This window comes from Cornus florida, unplaced genomic scaffold (genome assembly GCF_030987335.1).
Source record: "Cornus florida cultivar Cherokee Brave unplaced genomic scaffold, ASM3098733v1 CherokeeBrave_3.0.0_Hap2_Chr11, whole genome shotgun sequence".
Taxonomy (NCBI): domain Eukaryota; kingdom Viridiplantae; phylum Streptophyta; class Magnoliopsida; order Cornales; family Cornaceae; genus Cornus; species Cornus florida.
Genome location: NW_026775581.1, coordinates 92,399,749 through 92,422,384, shown reverse-complemented (window position 1 = coordinate 92,422,384; position 22,636 = coordinate 92,399,749). Strand labels below are relative to the sequence as shown.

The window sequence follows — 22,636 nt, the reverse complement described above, 5'->3', positions numbered from 1 at the left end:
ACCTGCCCTCCTAAGGATACATGCTGACTGGTTTCGGCCTGCCATGGCCTCGTCAGGGGAACGGCTCCAGCTCCCGACCAGTTTGTGCAGGGATGGTCAACTCCCTTCTTCATAGTCAAGTCCACGACTAGCGATAAGCACCTCGAACTGAACCGAGTCGACCTGCCTGAACTCTGAAGAGGTACCATCCTGTGGTCCTGCATGCCCCTTCCCTGGAACCATTCCTAGTCAATGAATGTTCTTAACCAACCAGCATGCGTGTCTTCTATGCTCATGGCATCGTTAGGAATCGGATTGTGACAGTAGGGCGACAAATCGCTAACACTCTTTTTTTTGTATAAGAAATTAAAATTTTATGACGACGTAATCTCATCTTCTCTATATCACTCTACACCATTAACAAAAATCTTTTTAAAGTTTAAGTGTACAAATTAATCAATATTAAAATTGTAGAAATTCAAATTTTGACAATTAAATGAACTTAATTAGGGGAGCCTCGAACAATGAATTTATGTTACGTTTGATTTGCAGAAATAAAATGTTCATTTCAACCATTCATTTGTTTGGTGTGCAGGAATGGAATGGAATGACCATTCCAATGGAAGGAAAATCCATTCTATTATTAAATATATGGAATGGCTATTTCATTTCATAGTAAAATTAAATATTTTGTAATATTCCCAATAAGCCCCTTCATCACATTCTAATAAGGCAAAATTTTTTCAGATAAATCAAAAAAATTTCACATTCCATTTTTCACGTTTCTCGAGCTTCTTTATTAGACGTGGTAAAGATTTTTCACCTTCCCTCCCCTCTGAATATACCTAGAGATGCCATTGATAAAAAAGTTACGGGACCTTCAACCATATTATATATATATATATATATATATATATATATATATATATATGTTTTAGCCTTTACATCAGCCTCTTAGGTTAAGTATTTAATCCTTTTTTTTGATAAAATTGTAACTAGATTGATTTTATTAAAAAGTAATGAAAAGGGTATTGAGAAAAATTATTCCATTCTAGATTTAATGATAGTCAACCAAACAATAGAAGGGTAATAATCATTCAATTCCATAATGATTCATCGTGTCACACCAAACATTAGAATGATAATACTCATTCCATTTCATTATTATTTTAATTCCAATTTACATTCCATTCCATCCCTGTACATGCAAACATAGCCCTATATATATAAATATATGTAAGGAAATGAAAGTTTAAATTTTATGCCATGTTGGTAAGAAAGAAAAAAATTGAATAGAAGAGTCCTTGGGAAAAATAAATATGGTGAAGGGAGAGAAGAAGGAATGGATAAAACCTCCTTAGAAAAGATATTGTATGTTTTTTTCTTTTATTTTGACTGGCTAGAAAAAAAAAAAAAAAGGAAGGAATAAATTCATAATTTAAGAGAAAGTTTTAATTAAGAGAGAAATGTAAGTGGATGAAATGACGAAAGTGATTGGGTAGGCAGAGGCAGCCTAAAAAAAGAACTTTACCTTTAAAAAATAAAAGTATTTTCGTAGTAGTAATCATACAGAGCAAAAGTATTTGTCAAGTAGAAATCATACAGAGTAATTTAAATCTTAAAATTTCTGTTTACCTGCCCTCTCCACTAACTACTAAGATAGCTAACAATAATCCTGTATTAAATCAATAAAAATTAATGTGATTTCACTAAAATGCATTTATCACCTCTTTCGTGTATTAAAAAGAAATACGATATCCTTCTAAGAAGCGTAGAACATTGGAGAAAGGACCAGCTCACTCTTTCACCTTAATCACCGACCGATAGGGCCCAACATCATCCTCTGCAAAAGATATTTACACATATACTTCTTCCACACACACAACGATAGTGTCTTTCTTAAGAGAAACACAAAACACACAGAAAACAATCACAAACTCCAATCTCTCTCCAAATTTGGCTTTCATAAATGGCGAGACCTAATCAAGAAGCAATCCAAACCTTCATGACCATCACCGGCGTATCTGAATCGGTCGCGGTGCACAAAATCGAGGTATTTTCTCCGAATTATCTATAAAATTTTGATACTGTTGTAATTATTGATCAGACGTTTGTGCCGAAGATTCGATTATTGTTAGTGGAATGGTTAAATGTCTTATTTAGTTCTTAATTGAAGTTCTCCGGTTGGATCATGTATTTAGTTTGTTGATTATCTGCGATTCGTTGCTTTACTATATGTATAATGATTGTTATTTTAATCATCCGTCTGGTTGCTGAGAAAATGGAGGAAAGCAAAAGTAAGTGTAGTTCTCAATTTTACTTTTGATGTATTTTTGGTTTGAAACGAGTATGTTACCTCACTAAGTTCGGAGTTATTTCTGGCTCAGTGAAGTTGAGGTTCATGTTTTTCAGTTTCATAATTATTATTAATTTAAGAGTTTGGCATTTAGTTATATAATTCTTTTACATCATCTAAAGCATTTCTAACGAAGCTTAAGCTTCATTTGGTTTTAAAAGAAACAATGAATCACCAACATGCCGGTGGTTACCTGGCCCCTACTTCCCAAAGGGAGGTTAGGGGTTCACTCCATGAAGGCATGTGTGTGCAAGGGCGAATCCAGGAATTGTCAAGAGGGGGGCTAAGCAAAAAAAAAATTTTAACAGGATGATTGAATCTTAGGGGGATCGAAAGATGAAAAAGTTGAAAATTTTAAAGGAAATACAATTAGACTTTAGAGGGAGAGGGGCTAGGTCACATAGAAGATTAGGAGGAGCTTTCTGATTTATGCTGTAGCTCTTAATCGGGCTTTAGTGATTGTTTAGGGCTTCTTTGTCTTTGGCCTATTTGGTTGGGCTTTGTTTTAAAATTGTAGCTTAAATCTTGGACTTATTTGGATGGGTTAATATTTAGGAGGGCTAATACTACTACTAAATTTTATTTTTTTTTTAGAATTGGACTAAATTTAGCATTATTAAAAAAAAAATTTTTTTTTTGGGGGGGGGGGGGCCCTCTGTGTCCGCCTGTGTGTGTGCGCGCCAGTACCAACTAAGAAAGAAAAAAAAGAAACAATGAATCCGTTTGTTGTCTAGAAGGGATAATTTGCTATATATATAATTTTATGGCACTAAAATCACTGTTTGGACTGACAAATTATAATTGTTGGTGGTCCTAGATTATTGATGTGTTTCTTTCTCTCTCCCTTTCCTTCCTATATTTAAAACTACTAAATATAAAATTTTAGAGCAATCTGAGTTCGTTAAGGCCTTGAACAAAAATCCCAAAATAATTAGTAGGCCTCCTATAAGACAATAAAACATGATTTCGGAACTAAACGAAGGTTTTCAGCCGAAAACCAACACGGCCCACAAGCTAAACCTATTGGGTTTTTTTTCTTCTCAAAAGGTAATTTCACCCAAAAAACACCCCTCTGAGGTCAAAAACGGACTCGTCAAACTGCTCAGAATTCTGTCCTACATCAGCTTACTAGAAAAAAATGATAAATTTCTTTTACATGTTATTGCTTGGAATAACATACACACAAATGTGCATGAGCACGGCTTATTTGAGTGATGATTTTTATATTCAACTTGAAACAATTTCTTTTAACTTTGCAAATGAATGTCAATAACTTCACCTGGGGTCCACTATAATTCTGAAAGAAAAATGGATACATGCTTATCTATAAAAAAAAACCGATAACGAAAAGAAGGGAGTATATAAATAAAGAATACTTAAGAAAGAGAAGCAAACAGATTATCGCAGTGCATTCCTTCAGACTTAAAACCACCACTTTAATTAAATAATCTCCCATAAACGTGGCATAGGGGTGAATTAGTGTTCGACAACTTTATTCAATCCTGATATGTCCAATTTTTGTACTGTTTACAAACTGCTTCAGTGTCAAGTTTTATTTCTTTTTCTTTGGGTGGACATGGAGCAAAAACAAAATTAAGATGATAACTGATCTTTTTCTCTATAGCCCTTCTCCATGCTCATAAACTCCCCCAACCTTGGTGAAGGTGGGATTTAATACTAAGACTCTGATCACATGGAGGTTTTCCAAGCTAAGTAGCTTGCACCTTCAAGAAGTGGCTTCTTATGCTTATCGGAAATGCTTACAACAATGCCCTACCAAAGGATGCTTTTGGTTTCAGTTCACTTCTGCAGAAATGCATTTAATGGGCAGGATGAAACCTATAATGTCATGGAAATTGTTCAAGCTGCAGAGGGAAATTTTTGGGACACTTTTGGAACTCTTTGTAATCACCTGACCTGGGAAACACTTCAGCAATGCTCGGACCATGAGAATTGCATTATCCAAAAATCTCTCTCTCTTGTTTTCTTTTTCCTTCCAAATTTACCCAAACTATATTTTAGGATGATTAATGAGTTCCTTCAATTCTATTTCTATAGGTTACATTTTAGTTTTTGTTGTACTATTTTTCTTTAACATTTATCATTTAGTTTCTTGATAGTTGATAACTTGATACAAATCATTCTGCTTTAATTCAGCCATGTGTTTTCTTGATTGCATTTCACATTTCTATTTTCCCATTTCATTTTCTTAATTCTTACACTAATTTGTCTCGAGCACTGTGAAACCTCACCGTTTTTAAAGGAATAATGGATACAGTCTGCAACTTTTACCCGACCATTCTTCTTAAGGGAAATAAAAACTCTTTCCAATTCATCATGGACAACAGCAAGTGTTTTGCTTCCGTCACATTCATCTGAGAAAAACAACGTTGAGTTTCATTTTGAGAAACTTATTTGTTTGTTTGCTGATCTAGATAATTATTCATTTCAGGGCATCATAATATTAATATTAATAAATGAAGGACCCTTGGTTTAATAACTTGAAATATTTGCATCAAATTGTCTGTAATGTTTATCATTTATTTATGTATTATTTTTTATTTTTTTCAGTTGAAGCATTATCCTTTGTTGAGGAAAGGGTGGTGGCAATGGGAATTTTCCTGCTTTGAACTTCTATTGGGTGAGCCTCGTCACAAGTGTTTCTGAATCGCAGACAGGTCGGGTGGTGCTATTTGTGGGCCACTATACGACCACTTAAAAGTGTCTCTGTTCATCTAGTGGATAGAAATTGCATCTGAAATTTACAATTGGGGTCAGCATGTAACAGCATCTCAAATTCACACCATCTGATCCATTTAAGAAGCTTCATACTTAACAAAGAAACATCATTGTTAAATCTTTATCTATTCTGTATGAAATGAGGGGTGTTGCCTAGTGCTGCGGTAAAAGTGCATTGAGCATGGGCCTCAGTGTATCCATTTTGTGAAATATAAACACTTAGGTTTGTCTCGAGTTCTCCCTCCCCAGGACCTTGCTATAGATGGACCGGAATTGGCTACAGTCGTAATTTGTATGAAATGTTCTTCAACACCAAGCAACCAAATTTCCCAGTAGAAAGAAAATTTATAAATTTGACATGATAAAGAATACTAAACTCTCTCTTTGCTGCCAAATTGCCAATTGTAATATCATAGTAGTTGTCACTGTCTTTTTGTTATTCCATCGTGATTCATTCTCTATTAGTTGTCATAATTTTCCTAGTAGTTGTCACTGTCTTCATGATCAACTCATCCTATTTGAGTTGGAGAAATTCATCTCAACAGAGCTTAATATCACATAAGTCGTGCAGAAATCCATTAAAGGTGAAACATTGCTTTTATGTGTAACCAATATTCTCATTGAGCATAAGTGTGCCTGTTAATCTGTCAAACATGTTCAACAGCCAATAGATCATCTTTTCGTTCAATCTGTATGGCAGCAGTGTTTTCTAGGACCTTCAAATTTAATTACTCATTACACAGTGACGATTTTTGTTATTGTTTAACTTCTAGTTACAGTATTTGTAGTGTTTCTGGTTGCGTTGGATTTAAGGACGCCTTTTTCTAGGTTTTAAGCATTTCGAGCTGTATCTGAGTTGTTTGATTTTTTAAAGAAAAATGATTCATTTCCCTCTTCTCTTCCCCCTTCCAATTTGATAGTCATGTTGAAACATTGCTTTTATGTGTAACCAATATTCTCATTGAGCATAAGTGTGCTTGTTAATCTGTGAAACATGTTCAATATCTGAGAGCTCTAGCTTATTTTCGGACCGAACAGGTCACAGTTATCATGATTGAGAAAAAAAATTGGGAAGCATGTTCTAGGACCTTCATTATTTAACTACTCATAATACGGTGTCCAGTTTCTTTATTGTTTAACTTCTAGTTACAATATTTGTAGTGTGTATTGAGTGCGTTTGATTTAAGGATGGCTTTCATCCAGGTTTCAAGCATTTAGTACTGCATCTGAGTAGTTTTTCATTTTTAAAGAAAAATGATTCATTTCCATCTCTTCTTCTCCCTTCCAATTGATAGTCATGTTCTTTATGGCAATTAGGAGCATGGTGGCGATCTCAATGAAGCTGTTAATGCACATTTCAGTGAAGGAGATGGAAACATGTCAGTGTTCTTCTTATTTCATTTCCCTGCTATATTTTTCTTCTCAATTGTTAATGGAAGCTCATTGCATCATCTAGATGCTTTTTTTTCTTTCTAATATTGACGTTACCATTTGTATTTCGGTTTCCAGCACGCATGAAGCAGCAGCTGCTTCTCAGAACGACATGATGGACATAGATGATCCAATCCCCGTTGACTTTCGCAGACCTCCTTTCTCACTTTTATCTAGTGGTGGATATATGAATCCATTCTCTCTCATTGATCCTAACTTTGGTAGAAGTCTGTTTGACAGTGGTCCCGATTTTGCAAGTCGTGCACCATTTGTTTCACATCCACGAGAAGTGAGGGAGATTCCCATTGAGGTCAAGGATGGGAGTGAGCAATCGGGTCATCATGGCATCGCTCCTACCATTGAGGATGTCACTGGAACTGCAAACACACATGACCCAGAAATCCATGGGACTGTCACGTTTGATGATGACGACGATAAAGATATTTCAACTACACATGCTGCCATACAGATTGAACGAAAAGATGATGTATTGGTTGGTAACTCTCATGGAATGCATCCTAGTCCAAGTGTTCCTGGAATTGATGATTTACCTGACTACATCAATAAGATAGAAGAAGAAATGATTCAAGCTGCCATTGAGGCTTCAAAACGGGATGCTGAAAAAGGTTATTTAAATCAACATTTCGGTGCTCGTAATGTATGTAAAGAAAATTTCACTTTCTTGGTGCACTTCTTCATCGTCCTCCATTGATTCTATATATTGATGCATTTTCATTTTGTTGTAGGACTTAAGTAATTCTGGGGCCCAGCAGAGGCAATCTCACCAAAAGGATGCTGAACTTGTGCAAGCAGTTTCATTGTCCTCAAAGGTTGGTGGTTCTATTATTTATGGATATTCTTATCTTGTGAAATTTTGCCTCTGTTTGACATGTATTTGAGTCCAGGGAACAGAACAAGGGACTGTGTTTCAAGAGCTGGGGGTAAAAGTTGGAGCATCAGAACAGGAAGCTTACAAGTTTGCTGAGGTGGGAGAGCTGGGGAAACTAACACCATCAAATGGAAGGTATAAGTTTTCTGCTGCATGTAATTTTTTTGTACGTTCTTTATTCGTTTCCTGCTTGGAAATTTTTATTTGTTTACCGTTGGGGACAATGATATGGTTCTCCTAACAAAGGTACTTTAAGGCAATCTAGGTTGGAGGTGGGTAGCTCATCCATCCAGGATGACACCGAAGATGTGGAAGAGCAGCCACTAGTTAGGCACAGGAATAGACATATGTCTTCTGACTCTGTTGAATCTGCAAGAGACATAGAAGAAATTGAGGCTAGCGCACCATCAAGTCCTGGACCGGAAAATAATATTGATCGTCCACCACATAATGGAAATGGCTTTCCTTCTGATGAGGTAGCTTCCTTTTGTTGTAAAGATTCTTATCTTGAGTACTTTACAGCTACTTCAGATCACATATTATTCTCTTGTTTTTCAAGTGTTCTTGAAACATGAATCATCTTTGACATTTTGATATTTGTTGCTTTGAAGTGGGGAGGCATCTCTTCTGAGGAACATGATGAAGCAGTTATGCTTGAGGCTGCACTCTTTGGTGGAATTCCTGAAGGGGGTGGATATCATTTTGCACATGCACCTCATCAATTTATGCAGAATGGTTTAGATAGAACCTGGGGTCCCTATTCCAGGCGTATACCTCGGCCCCCCTCACCTGGTGTTGCTGCTCAGCGCTTATTACGGGAACAACAGGTTTGAATTTTGAGCCAACAAATTGTGGTCTTGTTTTCATAATTGTCATTGATTCTACTTCTTTCTAAATGCATCAGGATGATGAATATCTTGCATCACTGCAAGCTGATAGAGAAAAAGAACTGAGGGTAATGGAAGAAGCTGAAGCCCGTCATTTAGAAGAGCAAGCAGCTAGAGAAGCTGCTCTTGAAGAACAAAGGCAAAAGGAGGAAGAGTCATGTAGAAAAATTGAAGAGGAGCAGGTGATGTTATTGGAAAATTCAGGCTTGTTAAAGGCAGGATGTGTAACTGCATAGTAGTCATACAAACATAACTTATGGTCCCCGAAACTTATTGAAAATTTTACTTGGCCCCAAAAATAGTGAGCTTGGAAATAAGCATAATTTTTATCCTCTCAAAACTTATATAAAATTTCAACTTAGACCTTTTTAGCCCTACTTTTGAAAGCCCAAATCTTGCAGAACAAAAATATAAGTTCATTATTATAGTACTTTTTGCTGCAACATATCATTACTTGATTTACATTTACATATACACATGTATAAGATCTATTATATGAATTCAGCTGAGAAAGAAAAAGACAAATTAATCTATTATCCCCTCATGCAACAACCAAGACTTTTTCCCAACTATAATATCTCTCATATATTTAGTAAAAATACATGAACCTTCCCGATTAGACATTATTTTTGGACGGAGTCTACATGAAAAATATCTTAAAACATGCTATGCGTCTTTGGAGACACTTGAGAGCACTGAGAAGGAGGGCAAACTAAAGTGTTGTGGGACCAAGAAGACAAGAATGCCTGCATTAGTTGAAGTGGAAGATCTGGGCCATAAGTTAATAATTCGCTGAATTCTTTGTTTCAACCTGTATTACATGGAGTCTCATATCCTTTCAAGTCTCAAACATACCCATATCAACACGACATGACTTTGTTATTGAATATGGGATGTGTCTGAAACACGAACCCAAATCGGACACCCAATCCGAAAAAAAATCCAAATTTGATAGTAGAGATCTTCCTACTTCTGAGATAGATAAAAACTATTTTCACATCCAAACATTTTAAATTTTAATTGGGTATATCCTTAAAGAACTATGCCATGCATTACTCAGTTACACACACATATTTATATGTGCAGGATGTGTTTACATACCTATACATCATTGACCCAGTTGAGTCTATGTAACATTGGTTTCAATTAAACTTCCAGCATTGCTCTTTCTAACTTCATCATTCATCAAGTTCTCTAGATACTTTCGATCAGTGTGATTGATTTCTCACAATTATTGCTTCGTTTTAACTAAGCCTCCAGCATTTCTCTTTCCAGTTTTTTTGTTCATATTCAAGATACTAGCGATCACTGTGATCTGTTTGTCACATTGATTCTGAATATTTATTTCTGTTGGAGATGATTTGATTTTTTTGTTTCATTGTTTTATGCTTCTTGATCCTGTCCTTGAAATGGAATAGTTACATCCTCTGCGCAAGTGCCGTTCCCCTCCAACTGATGTTTCACACTTCTTGTTGGATGGGAGAGACAAAACTCCTTTTTCAAGAGCAATCTCATGTTTAGAGTTTATATATTCATTCCTGATTACTAACTCATGGTGCAGAAGGTTGAGAGACAACTAGTGGAAAAAGAAGCTTCGCTTCCTCGGGTACCAAAATCAGATGATGAGAATGCTGTGACTCTTCTAGTGCGGATGCCAGATGGTAGTCGTCGTTGTCGTCGTTTTTTTAAGTCTGATAAACTACAGGTATTCTTATTAATTTTTTTTTTTAATCACGGACCGGGTTTTGGAATCCGGGGCGTGACAACATGGTATCAGAGCCTACCCAGCCAGAAGTGTGGCCAATGGGGAAGTTGGGTCCCTAAGGGGCTGATTGTAGCGACCTTGTAGGTGGGTGTGCCGTGGGCGGGTGGAAGAGGCACTGGTAGGCTACCACACTGGGTGAGCTACAGGTGCACAATCCCACATTGCTTGGTTGTGGAAAGGGGAGGTGTTATATACGTAGGTGTGTCACTCCAATTGGTATGAGGCCTTTTGGGGTAAAACCAAAGAACAAAACCGTGCGGGCTCGGGTCCAAAGCGGACAATATCATACCACATGTAACGACCCTAGCTGATGCCAAGAATTTTACAAAAAATTCAGCATAACTTCCCCTAAAAATAGGCCTATCACAACCTGTTTAATTGCATTTTTAACCTATCATGGCTCAAATTCCGAATTCACGGCAATAGTAGATGATGATACACAATCAAATGACCTCAATAATACTTCAAACTAGTATTACTCTCCCCATTCATCAATAAGGCTTACATGTTATCAAATTCACATCAAAAATATCATCAAATACCTTAATTACATTACATGACAAAGTTTTTGCAAAATATACATATACACCTTCACACTTTTAGTGCTTTGCAAAAATAATGGGAGATATACAAAAGACACAAAAGTGAGCTTCTAGTATCGCTCAAGCTTGAGGTGGGTTGTTGTCCACCGGTTCTTTTCCAAGACCTGAAAAAAATGTATAAATAGTAGGGTGAGCTATATGCTCAGTAGGTGACATTTAAGACACAAATCTTGTGTCCTTGTGAATTCAAGCAAAGCATAGGCCAATGGGAGATAGGGATTATACAACGTAGGGGATCAAATACAACATACAAGTCAATTCCAAGTATAAACAATGCAATGCAATGAAATGAAATGCAATGCATGTCAATGACACTCCCCATTTTCATTCTCAAAACTATCACTTTCAAACGTTAATACAGCTCGCCCTTTGGTAACCCCGCCGCGACACGAGAGGAGGATTGGCTAGTGTCCCTGACCCTTGGTAACCCCGCGGCGTCATTATGGGGCCCAGCTAGTTCAACCACACTAGGGCGACTTCCTAGTCCCCTCTAGGCTATATTAACCTCCGGCCCGTTGGTAACCCCGCAGCGACCGGGTTTATTAAAACCATTTCACAAAAACTATCATCTCCCAAAAATTCCTCATTTTCATTTCAAGACAAATTCTCCCATTTCATGCATCCCAATGACATGTCCAAGAATGTACATATAATCTCAATATCATGAAAATGTGAAATTTTGGCACAATACAATTAAGCATGGTTTCATACATCACTTTCAGCAAGTTTACACATGGTGGACATAAACTCAACACATAGGCAAGCTTTTCACATAATACATCACATGTGCATAAACATACATTTCTCTAGACAACATTAAAATAATCATTAACACAATTAATCCCCAAGTAAAGCATGTTAGCACATAAAAGAGGTGTAATTCACAAAAAACACCACAAAGCCATCATCTATACATGCTTTTCACATAGACAAGTCATAACCCTAAGACATGAATTTTTTCTAAACATCACTTACACCTCATTGAAGCAATTAATTCTCAAATTTAGCATGTCTAGCACAACAAAAGAGCATAACTCACAATGGAACAAGAAAAGAGTGGATTAAGATGCCCTTACCTCAAGATTGCACCAAAACCCTAGAAAATGGGTCCTCAAATTCGAGCTCCAAGGAAGGTAGCAAAACTGGAATTGCTGGTACTAGAACGTAGAGCTCGTCACACTCGTCGTTTTGCCTCAAACGGCACCTAAATCCGGCAAGGATTGAGAGAGTAATCAAGGGTTAAAGCTTGAAGTGAAAAAAAAGAAAAAAGGAAAAGAGAAGGAGCCGAGAGCAGCAGTCGGGAGAAAGAGAGAGAAAAAGAAGAGACTAACTTGGTCTCTTAATTCATTTAAAAGGGACGTGGGTCCCACCTCTCTTTTTCTAATTTATTTTTCTCTTTTTTTTTTTTTTTTTTTTTTTTTCTTTTAATACACACCGCACACACAGGCATATATATATAAAGGCACAAACATTACACCATATGGTGGGGTCAAAATTGATTTGCATTAATGATTGTAGCCTTTTGTATGTCCTTGCGGTGTAGCATGATACTGGTTTGGTTTGCTTTGCAGGCCCTTTTTGACTTCATTGATGTCGGTAGAGGGGTCAAGCCTGGGAATTACAGATTGGTAATCTTCATCTCTATTATTTTTATTTATTTGTTCAAAGATTATTGTAAACAAAACCATCATCATCCTTACCTTTGTCCCGTTTGAATGGGGTCGACCAATATAGCAAACAAAATTTAGCTGTTAATTTGCATGGAAATCACTCTTGTGCTCTAATTTGGGATTCATGAAATAGAAACTGAAATTTACCAGTCAACTTGAAACTTGGGAGATTTAGCTTGACTAGGTCAATAGTCTTGCTGACCAGAGTCCTGGTTGTAGTCTAATCGAGTTCCTCTGCCCTGCTAAGAAACAAAAATAAAAAATTCATTTTTCCCGAGTTCTATATGATTCAATTTTTCCAAAAAGGGTAAAAAAGATGGAATTCAATGAATTTGTGATTCTTTTTTCTTTTAACTATTATATATATAAATTTTTTTGGGGGGTGGGGGTTTTCAAATTGCTGATGTCCCAACTTATTTTTGAGTGCTAACTAAACTCAATTAAGCTTTATTTTAACGGCTGGGACACATTCCCTCTGACCCCAAAACCTTTCGCTATTGGGTAGTGTTGCTTACCCGCTCTTGTATGCCCAAGACCTTCCCCATCTGGGATGTGGGACAAACCCCTTCTAACATTAAGCTCAATTTCAAATCCATTAGGAATTCAGAAATAGGAAAAATTTACATTTGTTTTTTCGTTCCCAGTACTTGTTGAATTCGTGTCCTCAGGGTTTAATGCTCTTAAAGAGAGTTTATTTGTACTGTAATTTTTAAGCCTGTCCAATCTCTTCCAACTATTGTGAACAATTTGGCTATATTACGATCTTCTTGACATGCAAGAGCTATATACATGCTGCATGTACATACATACTGATTGATCATCTAATGTTATGTTTTGGGCAGGTAAGGCCATTCCCTCGGCATGCTTTTAGTGATGGAGAGAGTGCCTTAACTCTTAATGAACTAGGCCTGACCAGCAAGCAGGAAGCACTGTTTCTGGAATTGATTTAGCATCATGTCTCTTGTATAAACTGTAAAAATGTCTAAAATTTAGTTAAAACACAATTAATACGGAGTATATCAAATGTTATGATATTTGTTTGGTTTGCAATATTTGGTTGGAATTGGAGGTGACAGTTGATCCAACAGAAAGAGCAGACTGATCTTCACCGGGATTTATTTCATTCCCGTCTCTTAGTGGCTTTTACAGAGTGATTTTGTAAATTTATATAAAGGCTTTGTTGCGGTAAAGAATTTCTTCTTAACCAGGTCCTAAAGTTTTAAGTTTTGATTCTCCAGAAATAAAAAATTAAAGGCAGGAATTCGCCCCGGCGGGGGGATGGGGGGGATTTCAAGTTCAGGAGCGGTGGATGGCCAATGTTAGTTGTGGCCTTCTGGATATAAGCTGAATGACTTTTTATACATGTGTTTTTTATAAGCTGAATGACTTTCTATACATGTGTTTTTGGTACTCAATTGTTATTAAAATGTTAGCAGTTTAAGTTTTGGTGAAATTAGGCTGTTGTTGGAAAATGGCTATTTATATTAGTATCTATTCTCTTCCTCATGACTGTTCATATCACACACTTTAAAAAGCTTTGTTAGTGGTCGAGTATCCATCTTCTCAATAATTGTCAGATGCAAGAAAAAAGTGTTATATTTGAATGCATATCTATGTGATAAATATGATTGATATTTGCTATTAAAATGTTAGCATTTTAAGTTTTAGTGATCAGTTGAAAATGATAGGTTAAAAATTAATCACAACATCCGAGTGACCTTATCCAAAATAATAAAACTAGCCACATGAGGTGGCAAAAGAAAAGTGTGTACATTGAACATTATAATACAAGTAAGATTTCATTATTATTTTTTTCTTTATCCAGTAATTTTTTATATAAGTAAATTATTGAGAGCGATTATCCTGGAATTTTCAACAAAGCAAATGATGATGGTAGCCAACGGTCAAGTTGATGGATATCAGGAGACAAGCACGTGCGTTTCCCCAGACCCCCACAAGGGTAGAGAATAAAATCCAATCCGCACTGTTCCGTACACCAACTTCCTCAACGGTCATATTTTCACCGACAACCCTCTAACGGTCATATAACCATGGCATCCATTCCAACCGTCTGATCCTCATCGAACGGCAACGAAACAAAATTTCCAGTCTCTTCTCGAAACACCCCTTTTTCTCTAAGCCATCATTTTTTTCAACGCTGGGTAAAATCTAATCCAGTCATGGAAACAGTGTAGTATATAGTAAAGAAACAAAAATAGAGCCTCCTTTATTTATATAAAAACCCACTTCTCATGTGGTGTATGGCTTTTTTTGGGTAGTGAGTATTGAGGAGTGTCTCTCTTGTGTTTGATCATTTGTTTGTTCAATCCATGTTTTCATTTGAAGGGTTCTGATTTCTTCCCATTCTGGGTTTTGGTTTAGATTCAAAACCAGCTATAATGGACTTCTTATATTTATCAAATGCTGATATGAATCACTTAATTTCTCATAATGGCAGCTACCAATTTGAGCAAGTTTGTTGTCTCTGGTGTTTCATGCATGGTGTGAACTTCAATCTTTTCACTCATCACAGCTTTTTCCAATGAAGTCTTCCTCAAACTTTCAGAGTCCAATGATCATTTTCCGGTAGGTGTTCATATTTTCTTCAATTCTTTGATTCTTTTTTTTGGTGGGATTTTTTCGATTCTCTTATTCATTGTATACATTATTTATCTTCAATTATACTAAAATTCATACACACAAAAGCTTTGAAGGGATTCCTATTGTTTTTTCACACACTCACATAGTTTGTCTCTCTTGATTTCTCTCGACAAATTTACATGCAAAGTTTCATGTCAGTACAAAGAATTTATACAGAGTAATCATACATTGCATTAGTTTAAAAACTACAGAAACAAAGAGAGAGATAGAGAGAGAGACAGAAACATAGACAGAGAAAGGGTGGTAAATTGGGGTTGAACAGAAGAGAGAATATTGGAAGACTGAAGAATGTTGGCTGGGTGTTCTTCTACATTGTTGTCACCAAGGCATAGATTGAGGAGTGAAGCATCTGCACAGTTCCAAGCTTGCCATTTCCCTTCAATGAGCACAAAGAGATTGGACTTGCCATGTAGTTTTGCCCGAAAAGACACCTCTAGATCGCAATCCATTAGGCCGGTGGGCCTATCGGTGGAGAAGCCGCTTGAAGCCAAGACCAGTAGCTGTTCTCTTAAGCGCATTAGACTCCCACCTTCAGTAACCCCGGCTCAGAATGCGTTTATCGAAGGCAGGAGAGAGACTAAGGATGAATTGTGGGATAAAGGTAAGAGCTTGAAGAGGTTTGCTGAGCAGGGCTCATTTGATGACGAGTCATGCACCAATAGAGCTAAGAGAAAAAAGGCTAGTGTGAAATCTGACAATTCTCCAGAAGGCCGCGACAATTTGAGTTTAGGCCAACTGGGTAGTGGGAATTTTTGGTTTCAGCCTAGTTTTGAGGTACCCCAATCCTTTCCATTGATCACGGACCTTAAAACACCTGAAGTTCCTTTCTCTCTGTCATATTCCAGAGAGGAAGAGAGGGTATGCTTTGTGCCTAGCAATGTGATCTCGCCGCCTTTGCCTTCTTCCAACAACCCTTGGGTGGAATCTGTTGTGACTGAGATTACAGACTTAGGTGACAAGAATGTTGAGACTAGCCACAGGCCTGTAAAAGAAGCATCCGGATCCAGTACTTCATCTGAAAGTCATAGCTCTGCCCTTAAGCTGAAGGATAACCCCTCCGAGCACGAAATAGGCAATGGGTCAAGGCTGCCTAACCCAAATGAAGGGGCTGAGATCATGGCAGGCGACACAGACATCCATGGGGAGCATGATGAGTTTGAGCTCATCAGCTTACTCACGGCTTGTATTGAATCAATCAGCTCGAAGAACCTTGTCGGCATTAACCATTTTCTAGCTAAATTGGGGGATCTTGCTTCTCCAAGAGGGTCTCCAATTAGCCGTCTCACTGCTTACTATACTGAAGCTTTAGGTCTGAGAGTTGCAAGGCTTTGGCCCCATTTTTTCCATATCACTATCCCTCGGGAGTTTGATCGGGCTGATGAGGATGGTGGCACTGCATTAAGGCTTTTGAACCAGGTGAGCCCAATTCCAAAATTCATTCATTTCACATCAAATGAAATCCTGTTGAGAGCTTTTGAAGGAAAGGACAGGGTTCACATTATAGATTTCGACATTAAGCAGGGGTTGCAATGGCCTAGTTTGTTCCAGAGTTTGGCCTCTAGGTCTAATCCTCCTAGCCATGTTAGAATCACTGGTATCGGCGGATCCAAACAAGATCTAATCGAAACAGGTGACAGACTTGCTGGATTTGCTGAGGCATTGAACTTGCCTTTCGAATTCCATCCAGTCGTTGACAGATTGGAAGATGTGAGGCTCTGGATGCTTCATGTTAAGGAGAGAGAATGTGTGGCTGTGAATTGTATTTTCCAACTACACAAGATGCTTTACGATGGAAATGGAGGAGCGCTTAGGGATCTTTTTGGTCTAATTCGGAGTACAAACCCCACAATCGTTCTTATGGCAGAGCAAGAAGCAGAGCACAATGACCTCAGCTTGGAGATGAGACTTTCCAATTCGTTGAGATACTATTCTTCCATTTTCGACTCAGTTGGTAATAGCCTCCCATTAGACAGTTCAGTCAGGATCAAAATAGAGGAGATGTTTGCCCGTGAGATCAGGAATATTATTGCCTGTGAAGGAAGCCACCGGATTGAAAGGCACGAAAGTTTTGACAAGTGGAGGAAGCTGATGGAGCAAGGAGGATTTCGATGCATGGGAATTAGTGAGAGAGAACTGATTCAGAGCCAAATGCTGTTGAAGATGTACTCTTATGAGAAGTATAGTGTGCAAAAGCAAGGACAAGATGGGGCTGCGCTTACGCTAAGTTGGTTAGATCAGCCTCTTTACACCGTCTCTGCATGGGCACCTATGAATGTTGCAGGCAGCTCATCATCTTACTCTCAGCCAAGTTGATTGCCGCGGCTTTCTTCTTCTTCTTTAGACATTCTTTCATTCCATTCTTGCATACAGTAAAGGAGACATAATTCTTTGTAGGTAGGGAAACCTGTCATCATTCTTTCATTCTTTTGTTGCAGATACGATTTGATATATCCAGTAGAGCAAGAACAATTCCTTTGCATACATTAGCTAGCTTGGTACAGGTTCCAGTCTTTTCAGGCCAGATTTCTAGATTTCAGCTTGTACTTTTTAGGAGTCATATTTGTGTTTATTCTTCGATTCTTTATGTATGTATGCTGAAATTCTTTCAAAATTCTATTATGTAAGTTCTGTATTCTTTTGTTGATGGATTAATATATTATGTCGAACCATGTAGTTCAAATTTGGATCTTTATATATTTTTTGCTTTCACTGTCTATGTTTTGATGCCATAAGAAAGATTTTTTATATAGTTCTTAACTTCTTTTTCTTCCTATAATTTATATTTAGTGGTATATCTCTTTAACATGAATGCCAGCACATGAAGAAACCTGTCATTCACAATGCACGGCGTTGAACATGCTTTCACAATTTTTCGCATACCTGGAAATTTCTCACACATTGCAACATGAATTAGATCCTCAACCGGTAATATATAGAAATAAAGAAGCTCTTCATTGCATCGATCAGATCCTCACCTATATTGACCTAGCCTTCTTGAAGAATTAGTACAGTAAATCCATCTGGCTTAAGGACCTAGCCTTGACATTTCAAGGCAAAGCCTGCAATGATCTCCTGCTAATGAGCAATTGCGCTACTTCGCCTAAGATCTGCCTACATCCCATTCATTTTCGACATGGTAGATTGATTTTCACATAGGTTAAGTACCTATTGTCCCCTCTTTTCAAAGCTGAAGATTATGGTTAAAATTGATAATTATGAGTATGCCAGCGACTGTAATTTCAAATATATGCACGAATTTACTGATAATGAACTTATCCATAATAAATTCAGCCAAGATAGTTGGTATTTGTGTGGATGAGAAGAATTTCATCTGAAGCAGCTTCTTAGGGTTGAATCAAAACAGAGAAAGATAACTGCCACTCGAGTCCATTGAAATAGAAGGCGTGACCTCCTAAGAAAACCTATATTCTACAAGTTATCAATTCTGCTTCAAGTCAATAGCTGCTTGCAGTTATAATGGTAGAAAAAATGTTCACAATTAGCCTGATCCAAGGTAAGCACCAATGAAATCAAAACAAAAAACTAATGGCATCATTTTTTGGGTGTACATGCCACATTTAACTGATTTTGAGACTTGAGGATGGAAATGTAACTAAAAGAACCTCGATTGAGCTTCGTAAAATTTTGCCACTTTAACTGAACACAAAAATCTACTGTGAGATTTTTTGATGAAGAAATGTGCAAATTTATGTCCATGACTATACTTCTGATGAAAACCCGATAATAGATATGATAGAGTGATGATCATAGTAGTATGGAAGCACTCCATTGTCATTATTTAACTGTAGGAATGAGGACCAGGGGTTGCTCCTTCTGCTGTGATACAGCAAACTTCTCATTATTGTCTAGCTCATTGGGGTCATTTCCATGTGGAAGAGACCAATGAAAAGAATGAAGCAATGAAGCAAGAACGAAAGAAACTTGCTTTGCTGCCATGGGAAGACCAGGGCAGATTCTTCTTCCCGCACCAAAGGGTAAGAATTCAAATTTGTTCCCTTTGAAATCCAAAGTCACTTTGAGGAATCGCTCTGGTTTAAATTTCAATGGCTCTTCCCAAATCATGGGGTCTCGCCCAATTGCCCAAACATTTACTACCACTTGAGAAGTTTTAGGGATGCTGCAATTCATCACTTTGCACGAGTCAGGTGCACGGTGAGGAAGCAGCAATGGTGCAGGAGGAAGCAATCTTAGAGTTTCTTTTACACGGGATTGAAGGTAAGGTAGGTGAGGTAGATGGGATTCTTTCAGCGCATGTTGGATGTTTCCTCTGCCTTTGATACTCTGTAACATCCTTTGATTTCTTGATAGTGGATTTTGATTTAATCTCCTCTGTGAACAATAGGCACATTTCTAGACCATGTAAATTGTAATGTTACCGATTCCCTATTTTCTATTTCTGGAATTTATTTGATTTTCTGAATTATTTTAATCCTTATCTTGTTTTGCGTGCCACGCGGGCCCCAAGGGCCGTTTTTGGTCATTTTCTTGAGTTGAGGGTTTTAGAAGTGTAATTTCAATCATTTTTAGTCAATTAGAAGTGACGGTATCATTTTTAGAATTTTTCAGGTGTCGGGATGATTTTCGGACTCGGGAATTTCTCCCGGTTTTGTCATTTTAAGAAAGGGGGATAATGGACTTTTGTCACATATATGTATACATCTATATCTATATATTGAGGTTGATATTTATGGGGAAAATGAGGCAATGTATGGTTTGAAGGAGGGCAAGATTGTAACTTTGCACAAAATTAGAGATCAACCACAAGTTGACACGTGGCAATCCAATGACCATAATTTGAGATTTTTATCAAGTCATCACTTTCCTCCGCCCCCATTTTCGTGCATCACTCTCCTCTCTCTAACACTTTTCTATCTCTTTCTATATTCATACACAAGCACACATTATTATCATCTAAATAAAAGGCTTTGATTTGGAGAGTTTAAGGTGGATTTTGAAGGAGAGGAAGAAGGGAGGTTGGAGAGTTTGGCATGAGCTTCAAATTGAGGCTAATATTGCTAGGGTTTGGAGAATTTTGAAATTTGGGGCTTTTCTTCCATTTGAGGTAGAGTTTATCTAATTGTCAAATTCCTTAATTGTGGTAGCTAATTGGATGTTTTTCCTCCTCTTTAACTTGTCAATTTGATGTTAAAATGCATGATTTAATTTTAGGGTTTTTGGTTTGTACATGAATTTGTGATTTGAGGTGTTTTAAGTGATTGGGTGTTTATCTTGTGTTTAAATTGCAAGTGACATGTTGTTGAGCTTCTATAAAATGATTTATTTATTTCACCTTATGTGGTTGTTGCGATGTTTTTGATAATGTATATGCTAGAGAATACTTGAATGTTGTAATATGCAAAAAGTGTCAAATTATCTTGTTGAGGCCCTAGAAATATCAATCGCATTATGAAGGCATGATAATAATTACGTAATTGAATTTGGACAATTTTATATGCATGGCATAATGTTGTTCTTGGGTATGAGGGTGGTGTGGATGTAGTGGAGGGGCATGTGAGGGCATGGATGTGGTGGATGGGTGTATTGAGCATTTTATACAATTTATTGCATATGAACATAAACGATGGTTATGGAAATTGGAAGTGTTAAATGTGAACCCTTGTATGATCCCCGATTCGTTTTCCTATTCATTGTTTGTAAGGCATGTAATTACTTACCTTGCTTGAGGAGATGCTACTTAGGCATTCTCCACTGAGCCGTGCGCTCACTCCTCTATTTATTACTATTTTTCAGGACACGGAAAAGAAATAGCGGACGACAATCCACCCTTGCCTTAGCTTGGAGTAGAAAAATGTTTCTTTTTGCTATCTTTTGTAATTGGGCCAAATTTTGTAAAAGTGATGACTTAAAATGTATTATTTTGTAGCATGTGATGTATTTAGGTCCATTTTGTGTATGGCCATTGGGGAAATGTAATTATGTTTTAATCACACTAAATCCTTTAGTGTATTTTTTTTTGTAACGTGTTATAAATTACGTTATCAATGTGGTTGTTGTTATTATATTAGGTGTTGGAATGTATTTTAATATGTATGTGATGTTTCCAATTTTTCACATTTTTCATTTTTTCGGAATTTCATCGCCGCGAGGATATTTCTGTCTTTCCACGTTTTTCGTACGGAATTTTAGTTGAGTCCATTTGCATTTCATACATTTTATTTTATGTAGCATTCCTATGGTGGTGCATTATATATTTTATTGTAGGGTTGAGTTGCAAATAAAAGAAAAAGGAAAAGTCAAACTTGGTGGTGAGACCCACCACTCATGTTTTTAGTGGTCTAGAGACCACACATGGCCTTACATTCTCTCTCCCCACTAGTTTCTCTCTCACTCTCTCAAACTCCAAAATTTTCTTCTTCTTTTACTTCAATCTTTAAAGCTTGATAACCTTCTCATTACTTGGAATTTTGGTGTGCCGTTTGAGGCAAAACGGAGAGCACGACGAGCTCTATGCGTGAGTACCAACAATTTCAGCTTTGGGCCTCCATAGGGTTTACGAAATTTGGAAACCATTTTGAGGGTTTTGCACAAACTTGAGGTAGGGGCTTTCTAATCCGCATATTCTTGCACTTTTGTGAGTCAAATTACTTGAATGGTGACTTAACATGCTTATTTGTGCTAATTGTAGTTTAAAATGATTTAATTGTGTATATGTGGTTATGTGAGGACATGTATTAAATGTATTATGTGGAAAACATGCTTATATGATGAATTTCTATGCTTATTATGTTGTTTATATACTATGAATGATGGATGAAGGCATGCTTCGTTGTGTTATGTGAAAATCCCTTATTGTTAAAGCATTAAAAGTATGAGACATGCATGTAAGTCATTGGGTTTCATGATGGGTAATGTTTTGGATAAAGTAAAAAGGGGATTTTCAGGAGAAAATTGTTTTGAATCGGTTTTGAGAAAACCCGGTCACCGCGGGGGTACCAAAGGGCTGGAGTGTTAATATAGCCTAGAGGGAACTAGGGAGTCGCCCTAGCGTGATTGAGCTAGCTGGGCCCCATAATGATGCCGCGGGGGTACCAATGGTCAGGGACACTAGTCAATCCTTCTCTCGTGTCGCTGCGGGGTCACTAAAGGGCAGGTTATATTAACAGTTTGAAAGTGATGATTTTAAATGTGAAAAAAAAAATGGGGAGCGACATAGGCATGCATTGCATCCCCATTGCATCATATTATTTATGTTGAGATTGGAAACTATGTTGTAAATTCCCGACATTGTATGACCCAGTTTTCCATGGTTCTATTCTTTGTTTTGGATTCATGGGGATTCAAGAGGTGCGTCTTAGGCGCCACTTACTGAGCAAATTGCTCACCCCACCATATTTAAATTCTTTTCAGGTCACGGCAAGGAGTTGGCGGATGATAATCCACCTCATGCTTGAGAGCACCTAGGAAGCATTTTGGATGTATTTTTGTAGAGCTTGAACTTATTTTGTAAAGATGTATTACTTTTGCAACATCTAAAATATTTGGATTTATTATGTACATGGCCAGTGGGGTAATTTAGTGTACCAACATTTAATCCTTTTGTGTATTTAAGTGACGCGTGGCAAATTATGTTAACAACGTGGTTGTTGTTATTATATTAAGTGTTAAAATGTATTTA

The 22,636-nt window shown here is 37.2% G+C and overlaps 2 protein-coding genes and 2 long non-coding RNA genes across 9 annotated transcripts; 3 read left to right on the top strand and 1 right to left on the bottom strand.

The window, feature by feature from the left end:
- Positions 1-1,739: 1,739 nt before the first annotated feature.
- LOC132287176 (plant UBX domain-containing protein 8-like) lies at positions 1,740-13,522 on the top strand. Of its 6 annotated transcripts, none has more exons than XM_059789704.1 (12): positions 1,741-2,032; positions 4,907-4,976; positions 6,392-6,453; positions 6,584-7,163; positions 7,252-7,335; positions 7,411-7,529; positions 7,651-7,870; positions 8,006-8,221; positions 8,299-8,463; positions 9,843-9,986; positions 12,220-12,276; positions 13,161-13,522. In XM_059789704.1, the coding sequence occupies exons 4-12, from the start codon at positions 6,618-6,620 to the stop codon at positions 13,266-13,268; spliced, it is 1,659 nt and encodes a 552-aa protein (XP_059645687.1). In that variant the 5' UTR covers positions 1,741-2,032; positions 4,907-4,976; positions 6,392-6,453; positions 6,584-6,617; the 3' UTR covers positions 13,269-13,522. The 6 variants fall into 6 exon arrangements, with proteins under 6 accessions (XP_059645684.1, XP_059645683.1, XP_059645686.1 ...); XM_059789705.1 differs by having other exon boundaries at positions 4,907-5,013; XM_059789701.1 differs by lacking the exon at positions 4,907-4,976 and having other exon boundaries at positions 1,740-2,032; positions 7,660-7,870.
- On the bottom strand, positions 10,576-12,106 carry LOC132287177 (uncharacterized). Its single transcript, XR_009472942.1, has 2 exons — positions 11,725-12,106; positions 10,576-10,752 (listed from the first exon to the last, which is right to left on the bottom strand). It is a non-coding gene; the product is annotated as an uncharacterized LOC132287177 (long non-coding RNA).
- A 757-nt stretch (positions 13,523-14,279) lies between the features above and the next one.
- Positions 14,280-17,658, top strand: LOC132287175 (scarecrow-like protein 28). The gene has a single exon (XM_059789699.1). The coding sequence runs from the start codon at positions 15,268-15,270 to the stop codon at positions 17,290-17,292; it is 2,025 nt and encodes a 674-aa protein (XP_059645682.1). The 5' UTR covers positions 14,280-15,267; the 3' UTR covers positions 17,293-17,658.
- A 2,178-nt stretch (positions 17,659-19,836) lies between these two features.
- Positions 19,837-20,965, top strand: LOC132286495 (uncharacterized). Its single transcript, XR_009472796.1, has 2 exons — positions 19,837-20,062; positions 20,752-20,965. It is a non-coding gene; the product is annotated as an uncharacterized LOC132286495 (long non-coding RNA).
- The last annotated feature ends 1,671 nt before the right edge of the window (positions 20,966-22,636 follow it).